The sequence below is a fragment of the Elephantulus edwardii genome, unplaced genomic scaffold (genome assembly GCF_000299155.1).
Source record: "Elephantulus edwardii isolate Elephantulus edwardi_28Jun2011 unplaced genomic scaffold, EleEdw1.0 scaffold00075, whole genome shotgun sequence".
Lineage (NCBI taxonomy): Eukaryota > Metazoa > Chordata > Mammalia > Macroscelidea > Macroscelididae > Elephantulus > Elephantulus edwardii.
Genome location: NW_006399825.1, coordinates 265409 through 288968, shown reverse-complemented (window position 1 = coordinate 288968; position 23560 = coordinate 265409). Strand labels below are relative to the sequence as shown.

General features: G+C 38.0%; 1 protein-coding gene and 1 pseudogene across 1 annotated transcript in view; one reads left to right on the top strand and one right to left on the bottom strand.

Moving 5' to 3' along the window:
• The window catches only part of SLCO1A2 (solute carrier organic anion transporter family, member 1A2), a 56916-nt gene that overhangs the window by 25970 nt on the left and 7386 nt on the right, over positions 1–23560 (bottom strand). Inside the window, exons 2-7 of the mRNA XM_006889062.1 lie at positions 19084–19225; positions 17233–17365; positions 9265–9371; positions 4091–4237; positions 823–921; positions 114–335 (exon numbers count right to left, since the gene is read on the bottom strand). Coding sequence (XP_006889124.1) covers positions 114–335; positions 823–921; positions 4091–4237; positions 9265–9371; positions 17233–17365; positions 19084–19225 — 850 coding nt within the window. The remainder of the gene's footprint in view (positions 1–113; positions 336–822; positions 922–4090; positions 4238–9264; positions 9372–17232; positions 17366–19083; positions 19226–23560) is intronic.
• Positions 10270–17086, top strand: LOC102843810 (annotated as a pseudogene).

Below are 23560 nucleotides of genomic sequence, written 5' to 3'. Positions count from 1 at the left end.
TTATCAATGTAAAATTCCCATCAACGCATTATCATATCGTGATAGGCTAGATATAAACTCATCTACATAAAATAAAAAGGAAATTAGATAATATTTAAAATTTGTATATTTGCCTTTAGTGATTCCATCCTTTTCTTTCTTGGTCTCAGCTTTCTGTTTCTCCTCTTTGTCAGTTTGAGTGATAACAACATGATCCTTTAGTCCTTCCTTTGGAAGTGTTTTGGGCAAAAAGAAAAAAGGAATGGCAGTGAGCACATTCACTCCTGCACAAATCAAAAAGCCAAACCACCATGCACCAACCCAACGAGTATCAGTGGGAGTTATGGTCAGATCATCTGTAAAGAAAGATACACATTTTTAGGTCATTATTTCCTGTGTGAATTTAAAAAAATATAAATTTTAATTTATGTATATTAAATGTAGGATTCTACTCAAGTACCTAAGTTGTATATATCGAAGAAACCTATATTGTGACATTATAAAAGCATACAATTCTAGCATTAAATCAGTCTACCTGCTCTATAATTCAAGATATTTATTTAAAATAACTAAGATAATACGTAACTAAGACGTCTATTTCATTACTCACAAAGTATTACTTAATTAGAAGTAGCTCAAATAAATGGGCTTCAGTGTTTTGAAATAAGGGTGATGGCACTGGGAAAAGTGCTAGATTTTGAGTTAGGAGATGAAAATTTATGCTTACTGGTTTGAAGTATTTAAATTAATTAACTTAAACAGCTCAACTGCAATCTGTTCATCTCTGAAGGGAAGAGGATCAAGCAAGGCAATCATTAGCTGTGTGTGATTTTATTGTTTTACCTGCGTTCACTGTTCCGGTGTCAACATACACATTTGCGCAGAAAGAGGCCAACAAAAGTCCAATCAAAGGGCCAATAATAGCTCCTGTTTCTATAAACCCTAAAAATAATGAAACATATAAACTTTAAATTGACCTATATTCATATGAGTTCTGGACAAATGGCTCTGAGGATTGAATGTTTTTTGCCTTAGGTAGTTTTGACTTAGGTATTCAACTTAAAATTAAGCTAGGAGATATATATAGAAATCTAACTATCCATCTTTGTAATTTTTGAGAATTAAACCTGTTGTGCAATAGTATTATTTTTATTATTCAGAATTATTTTCCTAGCCATTAGCTTGACTCTTGACACATGGCTGAGTGAGACTATGCTGATGATATGAATGCAGTGACTAGCACCTTTGGGGTGAGAACATATAAATAAAGTCTCTTGACTATTAATCAGAGGTTTGGACAGTTTTTCCATCTGTTGATGTTGTTATGTGCTCTCAAGTCACCTGCAATTCGTAGAGACCCTTAGTACAACAGCCCTAAACCCTGCTCTATCCTGTGTCAATCTCACTGTCTCCAACACACCCACCCTGATTACCCCAGTCACTGAGTCAATCCACCTCATAGAGGGTCTTCCTCTCCTACACTGTCCCTCCACCTTCCCAAGCATGACGTCGTTCTCCAAAGATTGGTCACCCTTTGCAACATGTCCAAAATATGTCAGACAAAGCTTCAGAATCCTTACCTCCAAGGAGCAGCGGAGTTTAACCCTTTCCAGGATGAACCTGATTGTTTTCTTAGCAGTCCATGGTATATTCAATACTCTTCTCCAACACCACAGCTCAAAAGCCTCAATTCTCCTTCTATTCTCCCTAGTCATTGTCCATGTCTCTTATGCATAGCAAGTGATTGCAAAGACCATAGCCTGTATCAAGAGCACCTTAGTCTCCAGAGAGACGCCATTGCTCTTCAGTACTTTGGAGAGGTCCCTAACAGCAGACTGTCCTATCACAATATGTCTTTTAATTTCCTAGCTGCTGGTGCCAAGAGTGTTGGCTGTGGAGCCAAGCAAACTAAAGCTGTTAACAGTCTCAATCTCTTCATCATCACTCCTGATGCTGTAATTGGCCCAGTGGTGAGAATCTTTGTTTTCTTGGTATTGAGCCTCAAGTCAGATTTAAATCAAGCAGGTTCAGTGACCTAAAAATGGGAATCTCACTACCAGGAAGAAAACAAGAATTAGAGAGTCAATCACATGTCCATTGTGACCAGATATTCCTGCTCAACTCAGACCAGGACCTATATGAGAGTTGCAGCAATATCAAGGAAACACCAGAGACCCATGTGAAATAGAGCTAGCTAACCAGAAACTGTCACTCCATAGAACTAAAGGCAAGGTCCTTTGTCTAAGTTTCCTGAGAGAGTTGGGGGGAGGGAAGGAGTGAGATGTTATAAATGGAGGAACTAAGAGAGCTTTGTAACACTGGTTTAGAGCTTTGAGCCTCAAGGCCAAAGGCCCTGTGAGTAAATTTAAACAGATGGATCTTGGCAGAAAGCAGAGTATCAGAGAGGTATCTATCTGTGTTTCATTGACTATGCAAAGCCATTTGACTACATGGATCATAACAAATTGTGGTTAACCTTGAGGAAAATGGGAATCTCAGAACACTTGATTGTGCTTGTGTGAAACACTGCATGGTTCAAAACCAGGAAGGGAATGTGTCAGAGATGCTTTTTATTTACACATCTTTTTCAGTATATATGCAGAACAGATCATTCAGGAGGCTGAGCTTTTTGAGGAGGAATGTGGCATGAGGACTGGAAAAAGATTCATCAACAACCTACATTATGCAGATGACACAATCTTGCTTGCTGAAACTGAGGAGGACCTGACACTCTTGCTACAGAAGGTCAAAGACAGTAACATCAAGAAGACAAAAATTTTCACCACTGGGTCGATTGGCAGCATCATGATGGATGGAGAAGAGATTGAGATTGTTAACAGTTACAGCTTGTTCAGTAACACAATCAACACTCTTGACACCAGCAGCCAGGAAATCAAAAGACAAATTGCATTAGATCTGCTGTCAGGGACCTTTCCAGAGTACTGAGCAACAACATTGTCAGTCAAGAGACTAGCATGTACCTTATCCAGACCATGGTTTTCACAATTACTTGTTATGCATTAGAGAGCTGGATAATGACTAAGGATGACAGAAGAAGAATTGATGTCTTTGACTTGTGATGCTAGAGAAAAGTCTTGAACATGCCATAGACTACCAAGAAAACAAATGGGTCCATCTTGGAGAGGGTGAAACCAAGTTTCTCCTTGGAGGCTAGGATTTTGAAGCTCCATCTCACATACTTTGGGCATGTGACCAGAAGGACACACCATGCTCAGAAGGGTGCAGGGACAGCACAGGAGAAGAAGATCCTGGATGAGATGTATTGATAGAGTAACGAAGGCATTTGGGGTAGGTATGTCGGAATCAGTGAGACTGGCTTTGAACAGGGCAGGCTTCAGAGCTGTTGTACATAGGGTCGCTATGAGTCCCAGGCTAATCAATGGCTCATAACAACAGCAACAACTGAATTGTATCTTGTTTCCAATCTGTATTGTAATATGTTATTCTTCCTGATAAGCCCCATAACCATGAGTAAGTTCTGTGTGGCCATTACAATGGATTAGCTGGTCCAGAGTTTAGCAGCAAGAGCCCTGGAGGGACTGTTGGAGTTAGAATTTGTAGAAGTGCATGTGGGTAGTATGGAAGCCTGCCTAACTTCATAGTAATTGCTTTTGCGCTGTTAATGTCATGAGCAGAGGAAATCCTCACTCTTGTAGAGTTGGTGGAAGTCAGAAACAGACACCTCCATGCTGGTTGCACTTTTTTTTTTTTTACAAAACTTTATATTTCAGAACAACATTTTCCACATCTTCAAATTCTCAATTATTTTGGATCTCTGGTAGAAATTTGTTGCAACAGCATAGGCTGAGATCAGGCTATTACCAAAATCATTATGTAGAGCAAGGTCCTTTAGTATTTTCTAGAGTCATATTTTTAGTGGGATCCTTAAGAAATGCCATATGATTAATGTTTTTGTATGGAATAATCCTCAGAAAAAGTCTATTGCTACATCTCTAACTTCAAACTTTCTCTGGCTACTCCTTCATTAATACTGATATTTCTATTAGTCTTATCATGACTTTCTTATGTATTGACTGCTCTGGAGAGTAAAAAGTGAGGAATACACCAGAAGTTTTCTTTTTAAACTTACCTATGTATAAAGGAGAGTTTTCAGATTTGGCAAAATCTTCTATATAGGAAATACCCAAAGGCATGATGGGCGTTTCTCCAATTCCACGTATAACATTTCCTACTAGAACGTACACCCACATTAATGATTTAACCTCCTTCACACATGCTGCATTAAAAAAAAAATTGCGTTACCGTTTTCATAGTAAAGGATTTTCTGTTGTTGTTAGGTGTCATTGAGTTGCTTCTAACTCATAGCACCCCTATGCACAACATCCTCACAATTGCATCTGTGTGAATCCATCTCGAGGGAGCTCTGGTGGTGAGGAGGGACCTAGTGGTAAGGAGCTACACAGCCAACCCAAAAGCATGTGGTTTGAATCCACTAGCTACTTCTCAAGAGGAAGATGGGAAATCTCCTTTTGTGTGATTTAATGCCTCTGAAAATCCACTTTGGGTAATTTCTGATTTGGTGATAACAAAATCAACAATCTATCTTATGAAGGATCTTCCTCATTTCTCTTGACACTCTATTTTTATAAGCTTTTTGTAAGTATTTCACCATTCTTTTTTTGGCTACAGAATCTTGGAAATTATTTATATGTAGTTTGAATCCACCAGCTACTCACCATGAGAGAAGGATGGGTAATCTCCTCCCATGTGGCTTTCTACTTCTGAAAACTCACTGGAGGGTCAGCTTGCTAGCAGCTGGTTCCAACTCGATAGCACATACCAACAATAACAACATAGTAGGAAAGAATCATTTGCCTGTTTCTGCATTTGCCAGCAGAGTACTTCAGCATGTGTGAGTCTGTGTGCTGGTTTCATGTTCCATTGAGATGGGAGAGGTGACAATACTATATCTTTTCAATTAAAATCTTGGTTACATATAATGTTAATATACTGAGAGTATTTACATCACAGAAATCAGTTCATCTACAAAGTAAGCCCCCTCACTCACCAAAATTACCAAGTTACTAGTAATCATGGGGCCTAGATGGTTGTTACCAAAGTCACCTTTCCTAAGCAATGTAAGAAAAGGAAACACAAAATATGTTACAATTGGCACTTCGTGCCTAAAATTTAAGTAAGAGTCTCACTGAAGTTTTATTGGCTGTTAACACTTGTAATTACTTCAGAGACATTGAAATATATAACTGGTTAATAATTCACACTGCCACTATAGATCTTACTGTACAGTGTAAAAATGAAATAACTTTTTTACCCATTTACTTTTATTATTATTATATTTTAATGAAAGTTTACAGAGACTTTGGATTTCCATTCATACATTGTCGCACACTTTCCTCCCTCCCCACCCCTCCCCACCAATTTGCTTTTCTCTTTGAAGAAAAAAAATTATTCTTTCAGTAACTCTTAATAAATAAATCTGTCTCAATCCTTGAAGCAGTAACGACTTGGTAGAATAACACCGACTAGGTTAAAAGGGATTAAATGGGAAAGGATGGGCAGATCTCTGAAGATTTATATCTACCTCTGTTATTTCTCTTCAAAGACAAAAGAGCTACCAAACCAAAGGAAGCTCTTTGAGATTATGTTTATCACAAAGAGAAAAACAACTTACTTTTACCTCCTATGAACTCCTAGACACTACCCTCAGATGTGAGGATTCTGAACAAAGCTGGCTCAGGAACTTGAGAGGTCTATTTGTCAATCATTTATAGTCTTAAACCATCATAGTTTCAACTTTTTATGTAATTAATGTCCCTTTTTTATAAAAATGAACACAGTGAAATTATTTGGATCTATCAATCAAATTCTGTTCAGGCAAATTCTAGGCTATGCCTTGCAAAAGTAAAAATACAAGATAGTCAATGAATCAATGTGCTTTCCTAGAGGTACACCAAACTGGGAAGTTTTAAGTTTTGGGGTTGGTTTTTATTTTGTTTTTTGTTTTTCTGGGAAGGTTTTGATTGATCCATGATGGACCACACCAACACCAGAATCATTCTTTGTCAAAAACCAGTTCAGGAAGAAGACTTCTATTGACTTTACTATTCTCATTTGTTTTTCAGGCAGTTTTTCTGGTCTAGAGCTTCTGACTTAGTCAATTCTTAGATTTCTTGAAACCATTTCTTTTTTTTTACTCCATACTGGCAATGCAATGAACAATCTAATAGATTCCTGTAAACCATTGTTGTAAATCAAGCATAAAAATGGCCCCATTAGAAGAGAAAAAAATAGCCTGGTTTAATTAGCAAAGTCATCTCCATACTATGTGCTCTAGATTACACAAGCCTTAGTACATAGAGTACAGGGAGCTCTGGTGGCCTAGTGGAGAAAAGTTGCACTGCAATCCTGAAAGCATGCAGTTCAAATCTCACCAGCTGCTCCATGGGAGATGCATGGGCCATCACCTCCCATGTGATTAACTGTCTCTGAAAATCCACCAGAGGATCAGCTATGGGTCAGTTTTGACTTGATGGTACACAACAACAACAACACATAGAGTACAGAAGTCAGTGTTGTAGTTACCAGATCTAGAAGAAGCACCACTACAGTGTCTCTGGTAAATAGGACAGCAGGCAGAAAAAACTTAGGTAACCTAGTGATCCTCCACTCCCAGGAGGTCACCATAGTGATGTCAAACTTAGTGTGGACATCCGATCAGAATAGCACACTACATCCCAGAACTCCTGGACTCAAGCAATCCTCCAGCCTCAGCCTCCCAAGTAGCTGGGCCTACTTAGGACAAGATCTACTTGGGTGTAAATGAAACAGTATAAATCAGGAGTAAAGCATACTTGCCTACTTTGCTTGCTGTGAAAGTTGAGTAATCTAAAACAAATATTTTGAACTATACTTTTGATTTAGTCCCTATTTATATAATTGTTTTTGTTAGGTCAAGTCAAGTCAAGTATTACCCATAGTGACCCTATGAACAATAGACCTGAAGCTTGTCCTATGCTGTGCCATTCCCACACTTCCTGACAATGCTAAAGTCCCATTGCAGCAGTCACTAGGTCAATCCACCTGGTTGGGGGTTTTCCTCTCTTTCACGGACCCTCGGCCTTTCTGAGCATCATGTCCTTTTCCAAGGAATAGCTCCTCCTAGCAATATGACCAAAGTATGTGAGGCAAAGCTTTCTCATCTTTGCCTCCATAGAACACTCTGGCCAAGACATATTTCTTTGTTCTTTTGGCAGTCCATGGGATGATCCATACTTTTCTCCAACATCACAGCTCAAAGACATCAATTTTTATTCCATCATCCTTACTCATTGCCAGCTCTTAGATGCACAGCAAGAGATCCAAAAGACTATGGCCTGAATCAGACACACCATAGTCCTCAAACTGACATCATTACTCCTCAATAATTTGGAGAGGTCCCTAACTGCAGACTTTCTTAGTATAATAAGTCTCCTGATTTCCTGATTGCAGGTACCATGGGTGTTGATTGTGGATCCAAGTAAGATGAAGTGTTGACACTTTCAATCTTTTCTCTTTCATGATGTTTCCTATTGGTCCAGTGGTAAGAATTTTCACCTCCTTGACACTGAGATGAAATCCATATTGAAAGCTGTGTTCTCTGATCTTCTGCAACAAGTGCTTCAAGTCCTCACCACAGCAAGCAAAGTTGTGTCACCTGCATAACACAGGTTATTGATGAGACTTCTTCCAATATTGATGCCACATTTTTCTTCATTCAATGATGCAGGAAGCATTTAAAAAAATGATGGAGGAAATACACAGAATCACTGCAACAAAATGAAATTACTGACACTGAAAAATTTCAGGAAGTACCATCTGAGTAGAAGCCAAGTGTAAAAAAAGAGGAAGTTGAAGCTGCATTGAAGGCACTGGCAAAAAATTGGCCCCAGGAATCAATGGGCTACCAATTGGCTTGTTTTAATGAACAGATGCAGCCCTGGGTATGCTCAGAAGTCTACACCCAGAAATTTGGAGGACAATTGTCAGGTCAACAGATTGGAAAAGGTCCGTATTTGTCCCCATTTCCGAGAAAGGTAATCCAACTGAATGTGAAAACTATCAAACAGTATCATTAATATCACATGCAAGAAAAATACTCCTGAAGATTATTCAAAAACATATAAAATAGTGCATAGATAGGGAAGTGCCAGAAATTCAATGAGGATTTTGAATAATCTGTGACACCAGGGATGTCATTGCAGATGTCAAAGGAATCCTGGCTGAAAGTGAAGAATAACAGAAGACTGTGTATTTATGCTTTCTTGACAATGAAAAAGCATTTTACTGTGTGGATCATAAAAAGCTACGGCTAACATTGAGAAGAATGGGAATCCCAGAGCACGCACTTGTGCTCATGTGAAATCTATACATAGACCAAGAGGCTGTTGTGTGAACAGAACAAGGGAACATGACTACTCCATGGTTTAAAATTAAGAAAAAAGTGCGGCAGAGTTGTATTCTCTCTCCATACTTATTCAATCTGTGTGCTGAGCAAATTATTTGAGAAGCTGGACTCTATGAAGAAGAATGTGACATCAGGATTGAATTTACATAATACCGTGGGCCAAATCACAGACAAAAATACACCCCTCTATGCTATTTTCACTTTATGGAATCTATAAGGCTGAAATAAAGATATTTAAAGATACAAAGAATAAGGTTCTGTATTATTAGGTGTTCCTATCTACTCGATCACATCCAAATTTCTACAAAGATAATTTTTTTATATTCATTTGTTTTATGTCATTAACAAAACCCAAGAACTCATTTAAAATCCCTTGTTGTTGGGTACTATTGAATCAGGTATGACTAAAAGCGACCCTATAAACAAAAAATCTGAACTGTATTCTACTTTGTACCATCCTCACACTTCCTGAAACACAAGAGCCCATTGCAGCAGTTGCCATGTCAATCCATCTTCCTCATCTTTGCTGACCCTCCACCCTTCCCAGCATCATGTCCCTCTCCAAGGAAAGCCCTTCCTACCAACATGCCCAAAGTATGTGAGGTGAAGTCTCATCATTCTCGCCTCCAAAGAGCACTCTGGCTGCACCCTTTCTAAGATATATTTGTTTATTCTTTTAGCCATCCATGGGATGCTCACCACTCTTATCCAACATCATAGCTCAAAGGCATAAATTCTTCTTCTGTCATCCTTATTCATTGTCCAGCTCTCAGATTCATAGTATTATTCATTTAAAATTTTACTGAACAACAACAAATAAACCCCAAAACAAAACAAACCTGATGGCTCCTCTGTCGGTCTGAAAATCTGGGATCCATTTTCCACACACAAGAAACTGTTTGAGGACAAGTTGCCTGAAACTGAAACTGTTGATTCATATTCATATCTGTATGAACACAGGGAAAAGATGCATGTTTATGTTAAGGAGATATAAGGGGAGTATTGTCCAGGTTATTAACTCTTCCCTCACTTAGAATGTCCAAATCCAGTAAAAATTTCTTTTCATCCTTGATATCCTAATTGTCATAATCAAGTGGAACTCATTCTTCGTTATACAAACATAGTACCCTTAGACTTAGCTTTTATGTATTTGCATGTGGTAAACTTTGAGGTTACATAATATCATCTTTCTGTAATTTTTAGATGATAATTTCCTGGAAATAATTTATGTGGAATAGAGAACGAACATAGAAAAATAATAGACTCAACAAAATACAACTAAGAAGACAAAGGCTTTGACAAAACACACACACATCCTTGAATCTAACACACATACTAAACCAAGGCTCCAATTTTGGATTCTCTGAGATCTACTTGTAGGAAACATCCTAGTACTTTCTCAGCATTCAAACAATAGTTCTTTCATGTACTTCTTGCTTCCTAAAGAAAACAAAATACTTGTGCTTTCGAGAAGTCTTAGAAGAATCCAAGATCCCCAGAGAGCTCAGTGCATTGCCTTGTTTTTCTCTCATATGAATAAAAAATTAAACTGTAACCATTTTATTTAAACAACTACCATAAGAGTCATATGTCTATTTTCAGAAAGTATGTGCTGCAATAAGAGAAGAGAATAAAATGTATTCAGCTTGTTTTTTCTGTTTGGAAATTATGCTGATTTGATTTCTAGAATTTTAGTAAACAAAAACTAAATAACCCATGCTATTTTTAGTTCTAAATGAGTTAAAGACTAATTATCCTAATTTTTGTGCAATGGAATAATACAACAGACCAGAACACCTTCCCCTTTAGAACAATTGCCCTTTATGACCAAGCTCTGACTAGAAATGGATGACGAAAGTTTCGGTCTCCATGAATGCAAAGGATGCCAGGTTAAGCAAAAAACAACAAATAAACCCCCAAAATACATCCTCAGAAGAAGAAAAGACAGAATATAAAAAATTTCTCAGTGGAACTTGACATGATCTTGCATAAAATAGGAATGAAATGCAACTGCCAGAAGCAAAGATGATGAGGGATTATATTACTTCTTTTAAACCCATCATCAGGAAAGTTCTCTCTAGAAAAGAGTATTGTGTTTAATAGATGGTTAGAGAAAGCAAGAAAAACTCTCAGTGAGATAAATTAACACAATAGATTGAATAACTGGCTGAATATATCAAAGATTATAGATGTGACACAAGACTAGATAACATTTTTGGTTTTTACTTAAGATCACCTAACAGTAACTAATAACAACAACAACAAAATTTCTTTTCTGGAAATTTTCAGGAACACTTGAGAAGATAAAACGTCTTTTTTATATAAAACACGTTCAAATTTAATTCTCAAAACACAAGAAAATTACAATGAATGGAAAATGTGATTCCATTAAGACTAAAAAAGGGAGACAACTTGACAGTGAGAAAAAAGTGTAATAATATTTTGAAAACTGGAAAGCAGATTGTTGTTTTTGTGTACAATCCGGATGAAAATGACCCATAGCTGACCCTCCAGCAGGTTTGGTGGATCATTATTATTATTTGGTTAATGATTATGATTAACAGATGTGAGAAAATTCAACCCTACATAAACACATGTAGATCAACCAAAAATATGTTATACCTTCCGAGAACCTTTTGCAAATTAGAAGCACATGGTCTTTCTAAGAAAGGAATGAGAATCACCGACAAAAGCAAGAGGCTTAGTATAAAGTGTGAATAAAGAATACTTAGACATGCATAGACACCCTTCCTCATTTAAATTGAAGATGCCCCTTGGCCGGAGAGAATCTAAATGAGCACATTTGAAGATAGAGAGACAGTGCACAGTGAAGAGGTTGACTAAATAAGGGTTGCTTGCTGAAACTGAGGAGGACCTGAAGCACTTGCTGTAGAAGGTCAAAGACTTCAGCCTTCAATATGAATTGAAGCTCAACATCAAGAAAACAAAGATTCTCACCACTGGGCCAATTGGCAGCATTAGTATGGATGGTGAAGAGATTGAGATAGTTAACAGTTTTAGTTTGCTTGGTTCCACAGTCAACATTCTTGGTAACAGCAGCCAGGAAATCAGGAGATAGATTGCATTGGGAAAGTCAGCTGTGAGGAATCTCTCAAGAATACTGAAGAGCAACAATGTCAGGCTGGAGACTAACGTGCGCCTGATCCGGGCTATAGTCTTCTCAATTACTTGCTATGCATTGGAGAGCATAGGGATGATAAAGAATTGATGCCTTTGAGCTGTGGTGCTGGAGAAGAGTGTTGAATATACCATGGACTGCTAGGAGAACAAACAGGTTTGTCCTGGAGAGGGTGAAGGCAGAATGCTCCATGGAGTCAAGGATTCTGAAGCTTCGTCTGACATACTTTGGGCATGTTGCAAGGAGGGACTGGTTATTGGAGTGGGACATCATGTTTGGGAAAGTGGAGGAATGGTGCAGGAGAGGAAGACCCTCAATGAGATGGATCAATTCTGTGAGTGGAGTGCTGGGAATGAATGTGTTTGACAGAGTGAGTTTGGCACAGGATAGAACAGCGTTTAGGGCTCTTGTACATAGGGTTGCTATGAGTCACAAATGACTAGATGGCACATAACAACAATAACAACACGTACTTTAATAAAAGAATGAAAATAAATAGTAACTTTCAGACTAGTGTTCTACAATTAAATAGACTGTCATTATATTAAAACAAAACAAGGGGGGAAAATGTTGCTTAGTAAGTTCTGACTCACGTATTTATCAAATTAGAACTGTGCTTCCTAGGGATTGTTAATGGCTGATTATTCAGGGCTAGATAACAGGCCTTTTTTATAAGATTCCTCTAGAATTGATTTGAGGCTAAACTCTTGTGGTTAGCAGCTAAATACTGAAACATTTATGCTACCTCGCTGTTATTGTCGTTGTTGTTTTCATGTGTTATTGAGTCAACCAGGACCCATAGCGACTCTTTGAACAATGGCTCTGAACCTTGCTCTATCTCAAGCCAACATCACTATCTCTGATACACCTGACCCTATTGCCACAGTCAGAGTGTCAGTCCATCTCATCAACAGTCTTCCTCTTCTGCACTGACCCGCTACCCTTCCAAACATGATGTCATCTCCAAGAACTGGTCCTTCCTGATGACATGTCCAAAGTATGCAGAATGGAACTCCAAAATCCTTGCCTCTGAGGAGCAACTTGGTTTAACCCTGTCCAAGACAGACTTATTTGTTCTCGTGGCAGTCCTTGTTATGTTTAGTATTCTTCTTCAGCACCACAACTCAAGGGCATCAATTCTTCTTCTGTCATCCTTAGTCATTGTCCAGGTCTCAGATGCATAGCAAATACTTGAGAAGGTCATGGCCTGGATCAGGTATACCCTTGTGTCTAGGCTGACATCATTGCTTTTTAGCATTCTAAAAAGAGATCCTTGACAGCAGAGTTTCCCAATTGTCTTTTAATTTCCTGGCTGTTGATGCCAAGTGTTGATGGTGAATCCAAGCAAAATGAAGTCATCAACAGCCTCAATCCTATCTCCATCTATCATGATACTGCCTATCAGCTCAGTGGTGAGGATCTTTGTTTTCTCAGTGTGGAGAAGGCTGCAGTCTCTGACATTCTATACAAATGTTTCAAATGCTCCTCAGTTTCAGTGAGCAAGTTTGTGTCATCTGCATAACACAGGTTGTTGATGAGCCATCCTCCAATCCTGAAAGTCCAGCCTCACAAATAATATATTACACATATTGATTGAAATGAAAAATTATATGTCCCTGACACATTCCTTTCTTGATTTTGAACCATGCAATGTTCCCTTGCTCTGTCCAGACATCAGCTTCATGGTCTAGGTACAATTTTCTCATGAGCATAATCAGGTGTTCTGGGATTCCTATTCTTCTCAATGTTAGTAAAAATTTGTTGTGATCCACATCCACACAGCCAAATTCCTTTGCATAGTCTTTAGAAGTGTCCAAATGACCTCAGCTATAATGGCATAGTCCGTAGGGAGTGTCATTGCTAACTCAAAGGCAAAGCCTCTTCAGTGGTTCAAATCCACCATCAGTTCTGCAAGAAAAAGATGGACAGTCTCTTGCTGTACAATTTACAGCCTAAGAAATCCAATGGATCTTTCTGGGTGATGTTTGTGAGCAGGTGCTGCCATTGACCATGTAATCTGTGAACAAAAGAAGAGTACTGGCTCTGTGCTCTGCATGTACATGAAGCACCGTAAAGGGGCAGAGTGACAGGAGGACATCATCCACAACCTGGCACGGCACACGCCTCACAAAAGTGGTCTTCCACAACCCATACTGGCTTAAGAAACAAACGGGCTGTTCATTGCAGCACAGGGCATCCACATAGGCCAGTTTGTGTATTACAGCAAGAAGGCTCAGCTCAACATTGGTAATATGCTTCTGGTGGACATCATACCCTAGGCAACCACTGTGAGGAGAAACCTGGAGACAGGGGCAAACTGAAGCATGCCTCTGGAAACTACAAGTCCATCTTTTCCCACAACCTTGAGACCAAGAAGACTTGCATAAAGCTGCCTTCAGGATCCAAGAAGGTCATCTCTTCCACTAGAGATCAATGGTTAGTGTGGTGGTTTATGGTGGCAACACTGACAAGCCCACCTTGAAGACAGGCCGTGCCTACCACAAGTATAAGGTGAAGAGGAACTGCTGGCCACAAGTGTGGGGTGTGGCCATAAATCCTGTGATGCATCCCTTTGGAGGTGGTAATCACCAGCACAGTGGCAAGCCCTCTACCATGTGAAGAGATGCTCTGGCTGGCAGAAAATTGGGTCTTATTTGCTGCTCGTGGGATAGCTGGATGGCTCTGGGGACCCAAGACTGTGCAAGAGAAGGAGACCAAGGAAGCTAATAAAGCCAGTTTTCTTGTTAATAAGAAAAAAGAAACCAAATGGAGGGTCAACTATCAATCAGTTCTGACCTGATGGCAATGAAAGAGGGAGAGAGGAACAAATGGTCCCAACCAAACTTAGAAGCCCTAGTCTATGGCATAAATGTTGTTGTGTTATTATGCGCTGTGGAGTTACTTGCGACTCATAGCGACCTTATGTCTAACAGCTCTAAAAACCTGTTCTATCCAGAGCCAACCTTATTGTCTCTGACAAATCTCCCTTCATTATTCATTACATTCACTGAGTCAATCTATTTCATCGAGGATCTTCTCTTTCTGTGCTGTCTACCCACATTTTCAATCATAATGTCTCTCTTCAAGGACTGGTCCCTTCTTACAACAAAGTATGTCAGGTGGAGCTTCAGAAACCTTGCCTCTAAGGAGCAGCCTGGATTCATCCTCTCTAGGACAAACTTGTTTGTTCTCTTAACAGTCCATGGTGTATTCAATACTCTTCTCAAGCACTACATCTCAAAGGCATCAATTCTTCTTCTATCATCCCTATTAATTGTCCAGCTTTCTGATGCATAGCGTGTAATTGCAAAGACCATGGCATGCCTGGATCAGGTGCACCTCAGTCTCTAGACTGATATTGTTGCTCTTCAGTACTCTGGAGATGTCCCTGACAGAAGACTTTCCCAATGTAGTTTGTCTTTTTTATTTTCTTGCTGCGGGTACCAAGAGTGTTGATTGTGGAGCCAAGTAATCTGAAACTGTTAACAATCTCAATCTCTCCACCATCTATCATGATGCTGCTAATAGGTCCAGTGGTGAGAATCTTCATTTTCCTGATGTTGAGCGTCAATATATATTGAAGTATGCAGTCCTTGATCTTCTGTAGCAAGTGCTTCAGGTCCCCCTCAGTTTCAGTAAGCAAGATTATGTCATCTGCATAACATAGACTGTTCATAAATGTTCCTCCAATCCTGATGCCACATTTCTCTTCATAGAGCCCAGCCTCCTGGATTATCTGTTCTTCATATAGATTGAAAAGTATGGAGATAGGACACATCTCTGGTGTACACCCTTCTCAGTTTTGAACCATGCAGTGTTTTCTTGCTCTGTCCTGAAGACTGCCTCCTGGTCCAAGTATAGGTTTTGCACAAGCACAATCAAGTGTTATGGGTTTCCCATTCTTCTCAGAGTCAACCACAGTTTGCTGTGATCCACATAGTTAAATGCCTTTGCATAGTCAATGAAACACAGATAGACATTCCCCTGGTATTCTCTGCTTTTGGCTAAGATATCTCTAACATTAAAGCCAGAAATGTACAACCAAAAGAATATAAAATAGACAAACAGGACATCCTAAAAATCAAGTTTCTGTATGCACGAAAAACTTTTCCAATAGTCTGAAAAGAAAGTCTACAGACTGGGAGGAAAAACATTTGCCAATGACATTTCAAACAAGAATCTCATAACAAAAACTTACAGAATACTAAAAGGCCTCTACAATAAACCAACTGATAACCCAGACATAAAATGGGCAAAAGACATGAAAAGACTCTTCATAAAAGAAGACATTCAGATGACCAACAAACATATGAACAAATCTTCAAAATCACTGGCAATCAAAGAGATACAAATCAAAGCAACAATGAGATACTATCCTATCCCAGTATCAAAGTTCAACCAAATGGCAAGCAAGAAGTGCTGAAGAAGACGTGGAGAGAATGGAACTCTTAGACACTGCTGGTGTTCTTGTCAAATGGTATAATCACTCTGGAAGACAGTTTACCATTTCTTTAAAAAGCTAAACATAGAAATCACATATAACCCAGCTAGTTCACTGCAGTGAATATACTCCAAGGAAGTCAGAATTGAGACATGAATGAAGATATGTATGCCTATGATCATTTCAGCATTATTAACGACAACAACAAGAAAATGGAAACAGCCCAAACACCCGTCAACAAATGAATAGATTGAGAAAATGTGGTATATTCACACAGTGAAATACAATACAACACTAAGGAACAACAAACTCTGTACATCGTAGAGTCTAGAGAAAGTGTGCTGAGTGAAAACAACTCAGTCTCATAAAGACAAATGCTGCATCAGATTACAGTTGCAAAAATAGAAGGATAATTGAACAACATGTATATAAATGTTAGAAAGGGGAAAGCAAAATGGGAAAGGGAGTGGGGAAAGGGAAGGAAGGAAATGACTAGGATAGCAGAAGTTAGTGGATGGATGGAGAGGTCAAGGAATAAGAATGATTAAATGGAGACTTGAAAAGATAGGTAATAGCAGCATAGATCAATACTGATTAATTTTATGGAATGGAATGTATATGAATCATTTTATACATATAAAAATTTATAAATACATATAAAGCACAATGTACATGAATATAAAACAATGTAAATGAAATATTGTATTAAATACAATATACATGCATGAAATAGAATGTATACAACTATTATATGCAAACCAATAAAAATATTAAGACTAATTGGTCCTAAAAAAGGGAATCTTAAATATTGATAGGTTCTAAGAATCTTTTCATTAGACTTAATCTCATAAGGTGATGGCCCAAATGCCTAATTATTTTTTTAATTTTTTTTAGATTTTCTTTTTTTTTTAATTTTCATTCATTCATTTTTGTACTTTTCTCCCCTCTCAACTCTCCCCCCTAGTACACTACCCTCTTGGAAAAGTAAAAGAAAAACTGTTCCATTGTTTTGAATTCCTAATTCTTAAACAAGCAAAATGTCACTATCAGTAGAAGTAAGGAAGACAAGAACACAAAATAGAGTGGTGGAGCAGAACCCCATTATCCTTTTCACACTGTACTGCTCTACACTTTGAAAAAGCATAGCTCCTAGAAAGAAAATTACAAACTTCATATTCAGGACCTAAGAGTTAAACCTAAAAAGTCATCAGAGTCCAGCATACTTACTTATCCATAAGGAAATGAGGTAGTGCTTGTAAGAAACACCCTAAGCCCATTATCAGACACCCAGCACCAATCATTATAGGTCTGTGTAGTTTGGTTCCAAAGTAACTCACAAATATAATCAGCAAAAGATTTCCTAGAAGAAGAAAAAAATACATTGAATGCTTATTTCCGTTACTGTGAACTAGCACTCTTATTAACTAATCTATCATATATTACCAAGCACTTACTGTATGATTTCAAATACTAAGAATGGTGCTAGGAATGCGTAAGAAAATAAGTAGGGTCTGACTCTCTGACTTGTGAACCTGAAATTGGGTTCTATTTAGCAATGTAGACAGATACATAAACAGAACTCTGAAGAATTCCAGCCATCAAGTTGTGTAAAGGGGAAAAAAATGTTAGTTATAGAGACTGGAAAAAAAATTGGTATCTAGAAAATTGTAAAGGCTCTGTTAGTGATTTCAAAGTCTCAGCCCTGAGAAAAGGTGACGCAAATGGTTTGGCCTTGGCTAGTAACAGATCCCAATCCCCTAGTGGTATTTCAGAAGAAATGGTCTGGTAATCTTCTTCTGTAATTATTGTTGTTAAGTGCCATTGAGTCAACCATAAATTATAGTGATTCTATGAACAAAAAACTTGAACCTTACCCTAGCCTAGAAAACTCTGCAGGGTAGTTCTACTTTGTAACATATGGGAATCTCCATAAATTGGAGTCTATGGCTGCAATGGGTCTCTTATTTCTATGGGATTCGCTTCCTACGTCACTGAATTCATTATATTACATTACAATTCCCACTTTGTACTTATGCCCTTCTGTAGACTATGCAGAGTCCCTGGGTAGTACAAATGGTAAACACACTCAGTTGCTAACTGAAAGACTGGATGTTCAAGTCCACCCAGAATTGTCTCTGCAGAAGAATATACTTCTGGAAAACTCAACTATTAAAAAACACTGGGGCATAGTTTTACTCTAACACACATGTACATACAGGATTGATCGCCATGAGTTGGATTCAACTTGAGGGCAACTAGCTTGAGTTGGGAGTTTTGTTTGCTGACTGTAGTTGAGTCTACCCAAAGATGCGAAGTGTGTATCTTGTAACTCTTTCACTCAGGTCTAGATCACACACAACTAGCACAGAGTAAGAAACTCTGAGAGAGTTGACCATTCAAAGATGAGATCAATCCTCACGTGTTTCACAAAGTAGTCTGCAGTCTTAACTATATTAAATATAACTGTCAACTTTTCTTTGAAGGAAAAAGGCACCATTATAAAATTAGGAAGTGATATCATTCTAATGTCTCTGTGGTTTTGTTTGAAGAAGACATTTTTTTCCTTATTCTCCTTCATCAGTTCTCAGTTCTTAAAATCAAACAAAAACAAGAACATATAAGATTTTCTTCTTTCTTAGAGCCACACTTAAACTTATTCCTAAAATAAAAGAAAATGAATATGACAGTTGTTTTTCTCTTCACTTAGAAAAATTGCTAATCTTCTATGCAACAGGAGAAGCAAAATATTTACCCTTTTCTTTTGGAAAACAGATTCATTGATTCTCCTATAATGTCTTTGAAATATTATGAGAGCTCTTAGTTTCCCTCTGGTTATCAAATGATATATTTAAATAGATATATTTTTATTTCCATTTTCTCATGCAAGGTAACCAAGAAACTATTAAAATAAAAAGTGGTGGGAAATGTGGCAGTATTTAGGCATTATTCAGAAGTAATATTTAAACTGCTCCTAAATATACTCCAGGCTTTCCACGTTACTCAGTCTTTCTTAAAAAACATACACAGAAGTCAGATTAAATAGATTAGAGCAGCAAATGAAGAAAATAAATCTCATACCAATTTCGAAGCTCCCGTTAATAAATCCAACTAGAGATGTTGGAATGTTGAATTGTCTTTCTATTTGTGTCAGCATGGAATTCATATAGGATCCAGACAATGTTTTGGATACATATGCACATGTTATTGCCAACAGAAACATCTAGAAAGGAAAGAAAAGAAGAAAACATATGAAAAATATAAAATGTCTGGGTTTTCCTGCACAATGACTAAATATCTTCAAAATCAAGACTGTTTACTACCAACTTAAGTAACACTGAACTTGCAAAAAACTTTAATATATTCTGTTCTGTACTGTCATGTCTTGTTCTCTCTTGCAATTAAAAATAAGGTTAATCAGTTAGCAATATTAGCTTTTATACATTCTTCTTCACAGAATTTGAATTATTTAAAAAACCCTAACATATACTGTTTGATAGTATAATTAGAAAAGTTACTATCTCAAAATCAGTAAGATTATAGGAAAAAAACAGATTTATGTTCATCTAAACTAAGATCTCCATTTATATGTTTTTGGATTTTTTTTTCTTGACTTTGCTTTTGATATTTCATGGTGTCAGTTCTAACCTTGAAGACAATTTGAACTCTGGTCAGTACACTCAATTCCCTCAAAATACACACAACTCCACTCTATGAAACAAACCCACAATATTTTGTCTCAAATATCCATTCAAGAACATTCACAACTCTAAGATTCTCAGTCTCTCACCCAACTATATGATCATCAACAAATGATCTCATCAACCTCACCTTCAAATTTGCCTCTACATCTACACCAATATTTTCCTTCCAGTCTTAAGAAAGCTAGGTGTCCATATTCCTATTTAAGAAAATCCCTCCTTTGTTGCTCTTGAATACTTCCTTCCGTTTGTTAGCTCAGGATCCATAAAAAAATTGGCTTTCACATCAAAGGTCTGCATTTCGAATCCATCGCACCCCAAGGGAAAAAGAGAAATCTCCTCCCATAAAGATTTGTTGTTGTTGTTGTTGTTATGTGCTGTCGAGTCACCTACGACTCATAGCGACCCCTATGTACAACAGCCCTAAACTCCGCTCTGTCCTGTGCCAATCGCACCGTCTCTGACACTCCCATCCCAATTATCCCAGTCACTGACTGAATCAGTCCACCTCATAGAGGGCCTTTCTCTCCTGCGCAGTCCCTCCACCCTCCCAAGCATGATGTCCCTCTCCAAGGACCAGTCTCTCCTCACAACATGTCCAAAGTATGTTAGATGGAGCCTCAGAAAAGCCTATCTACACACCAGTTCAACAGGATGCATCACCTTTAGTCGGGAAACATTACCACTAAACTTCAGTGACATTGATCCCAACATAAGGAACTACCATCAGCTGATGTGTTTGGAATCACAGAAGCCATGGAACTTCATATATAAGTTATTAGATGGAGGGCTGGTCAAAGGGAGATAGATGTGAAGGGAGGGGGTAAAAGTGGCTGGGTATCCTGGTGGATGATGGAGCAGGGAAATAAGTGGGTAAAGACGCGTGTGAGAAAGGCAGGGACAACACTGACACTAAAGTTAACGCCGCAATAATAGATATACCGTTAACTTGCTGGTCTGTCTGATACTTCTCTAAATCTGAACAGTCACATTAAGACAGACTAGGAAGAAGGATTGGCCACCCACTTCTGAAATAGCAGGCCTCTGAAAACCCTATGTACATAAAGATATACAGCCCTAAAAATCCAATAGAGAGTCACTGTGAATCAGAACTAATTTCACGACAGTGGACAGATTTTTCCTGTATTTTCAGCTTCATTATCTTTATCTTCTCTCTCCATGTCAATATATAAATATAGTCAAACTACTTCTATCTTTTGGAAAACTGCCTTCCCCCATCTTATTCGAGTTATCATAATTGTCTACACTATTTCACTATTTGTTCACTTTTTTGTGTACTACAATCTAGCCTGAAATTAGACTCCATAAACAATTATATATAGTCCCCTGATTTCTCAAATCTAGGGATAATTTTCAGTCCTTGGCTTCTTTAATTTCTCTGAGTCATGTAACAGTATAAATTCATGGTGTTCCTGAAGACTCTCTTATTCTTAAGGATGTCAATATCTCTGCCCATTCATTTGGCTCTTTCTACTTAAACTTCTCTTCTGTCAACTCTTTTAAGGTTTTGTCTTGTATCTAGTACTCTCCCCAGAGAGTACTTTTTTACATGACTTTTGTCCCTTTTTTTATTGTGATTTAGTGAAAATTTGCAAGGCAAATTGGTTTTCCATTCAACCATCCATATATACCTTTAGTTTTATGATATTATTTATATGAAACACTATATAGAACCACAATATAGTTTTATTCTTGCCACTTCCTCCCTATGATTGTTATTTCCACAAATCTTCCTATCCTATAAAACATTCTAATGGAGTAAGTTTCTGGCTCTACAATTTCAAGCCATCATCTCTGGAAACAGCATGTTGTTGTTAGGTGCTGTAGAATTGCTTGCAATTCATAGTGACCCTATGTACAACAGCCCTAAACCCTGCTCTAATCTGTGCCAACCTCATTGTCCTCTGACACACCTACTCCTACTTCCCAAATCACTGAATCAATCCATCTCATCGAGGGTCTTCCTCTGCTGCACTGTCCCTCCACTCTCCCAAACATGAAGTCCCTCTCCAAGGACTGGTTCCTCCTTGCAACATGCCCAAAATATGTCAGACGAAGATTCAGAATCCTTGACTCCGAGGAGCAGCCCAGCTTCACCAGGACAAACCTTTTTGTCCTCCTAGCAGTCTAATGTATATTCAACACTCTTCTCCAGCACCACAATTCTCCTATGATCCCTAGTCATTGTGCAGCTCTCCGATGCATAGCACGCAATTGAGAAGACTATAGCCCAAATCGGGAGCACCTTAATTTAAAAAGCATTTGCATTGTTTCATTCACTGGTGGTTGAATTTTAATTTTAATTACAACCTCCATTTATAATTTAATATTGTAAAAATAGAAGGATAACATAAATTCAAAGGGGGGAAAGGAGGGGCCAAAGGGGTAGAACGTGGGGGAAAAGGAAATCACTAGGATGTCAGAGTTTTCTGGGTGGACTGGGGAAAAGGAATGGAGGAATTATGAAACATCCAATGGGATCTTAAAAAATGGGGTAATAGGTATAGAGCAATAATGATTAATTTTAATAAACACAATGTAAATGAATGAAACAAAATGTATATTAATTTCATATGAAAATCAACATAAAATAAAACAGCTTAAAAATAATTTTTTAAAATAGCAATCTTTGGGGAGCTCTGGTGGCCTAGTGGCAAGGAGCTGCAACTACAATCCCAGAGGCGCACGGTTCGAATCCACCAGGTGCTCTGCCGGGGAAGGAGGGACAACCTCCTCCTGTACCAGTCAGATCTGATTTGACGGTACACTCACACAAGAAAAACAATAAAATTTTTAAAAAATAGCAATCTTTTTTTAAAACAGCATAATACCGTTTAAAAAGACAATTTCCTAAACTTTATTTTGGTAAATAGTGACTTAGGTGTTGAAAGTCAAATAAGGTTGACCTATTGGTCTCTTGCTGTCCAGAACAACAACAAAGTAGAAGAACAACATTGGAACAATTAATCAAATGGAGTAATGAGCCATAAGAACATAAACTACAATTGCCTTGAGATCTAAAGAACTAGATAATGGCAGGCTACAACTGCTGACCACTCTAAAAAAGACTACAGTAGAAGATCCTAGACAGTGATAAAATGAGCTACCAAACTAAAAAACATAAAATGGTCAGGCTTACTGGTCTAATAAACACTAGTGGGATCTCCAACCCTATAACTCATCTTCACAACTTCAAGCCTAAAACAAAACTCACCTTTATAGCTCAACTTTCCAGCCAACCAATTTATTTTATATTGTCCACACAACAGGGCTATAAGGTAAATAATAACACCAGGAAAGTATTTGTAAGAACAATCACACACCCAAGATCAAAAGGACAGTATTCCCATGACTTAACTACCAGTCTGTACTGAATTTTCTCTAATATATACACAATCTGACTTCTGGCCTAGAAAATTGCAACAATTTCTTAGTCCACTCTAATAACTTCCAAACTCTTTTCTACCTGTAACTTTTGACTGTGTGTATCACAACAAGCTATGGCTGACTCTGAGAAGAACGGGAATCCCAGAACATTTGATTGTGCTAATGCGAAACCTATACTTGGACTAAGGGGCAGTCATCAGAACAGAGCAAGGAGACACTACATGATTCAAAATCATCAAAAGTGGCTTTGTTAGGGATATATTTTTTTCTCCATACCTTTTCAATCTGTGTACAGAACAGATCATCCAAGACACTGGGCTGTATGAGGAGGAATGTGGCATAAGAATTGGTGGAATCATCTTCAACAACCTGCGTTATGTGGATGACACAACCCTGCTTGCTGAAACTGAGGAGAACCTGAAGCACTTGCTGCAGAAGGTCAAGGACTG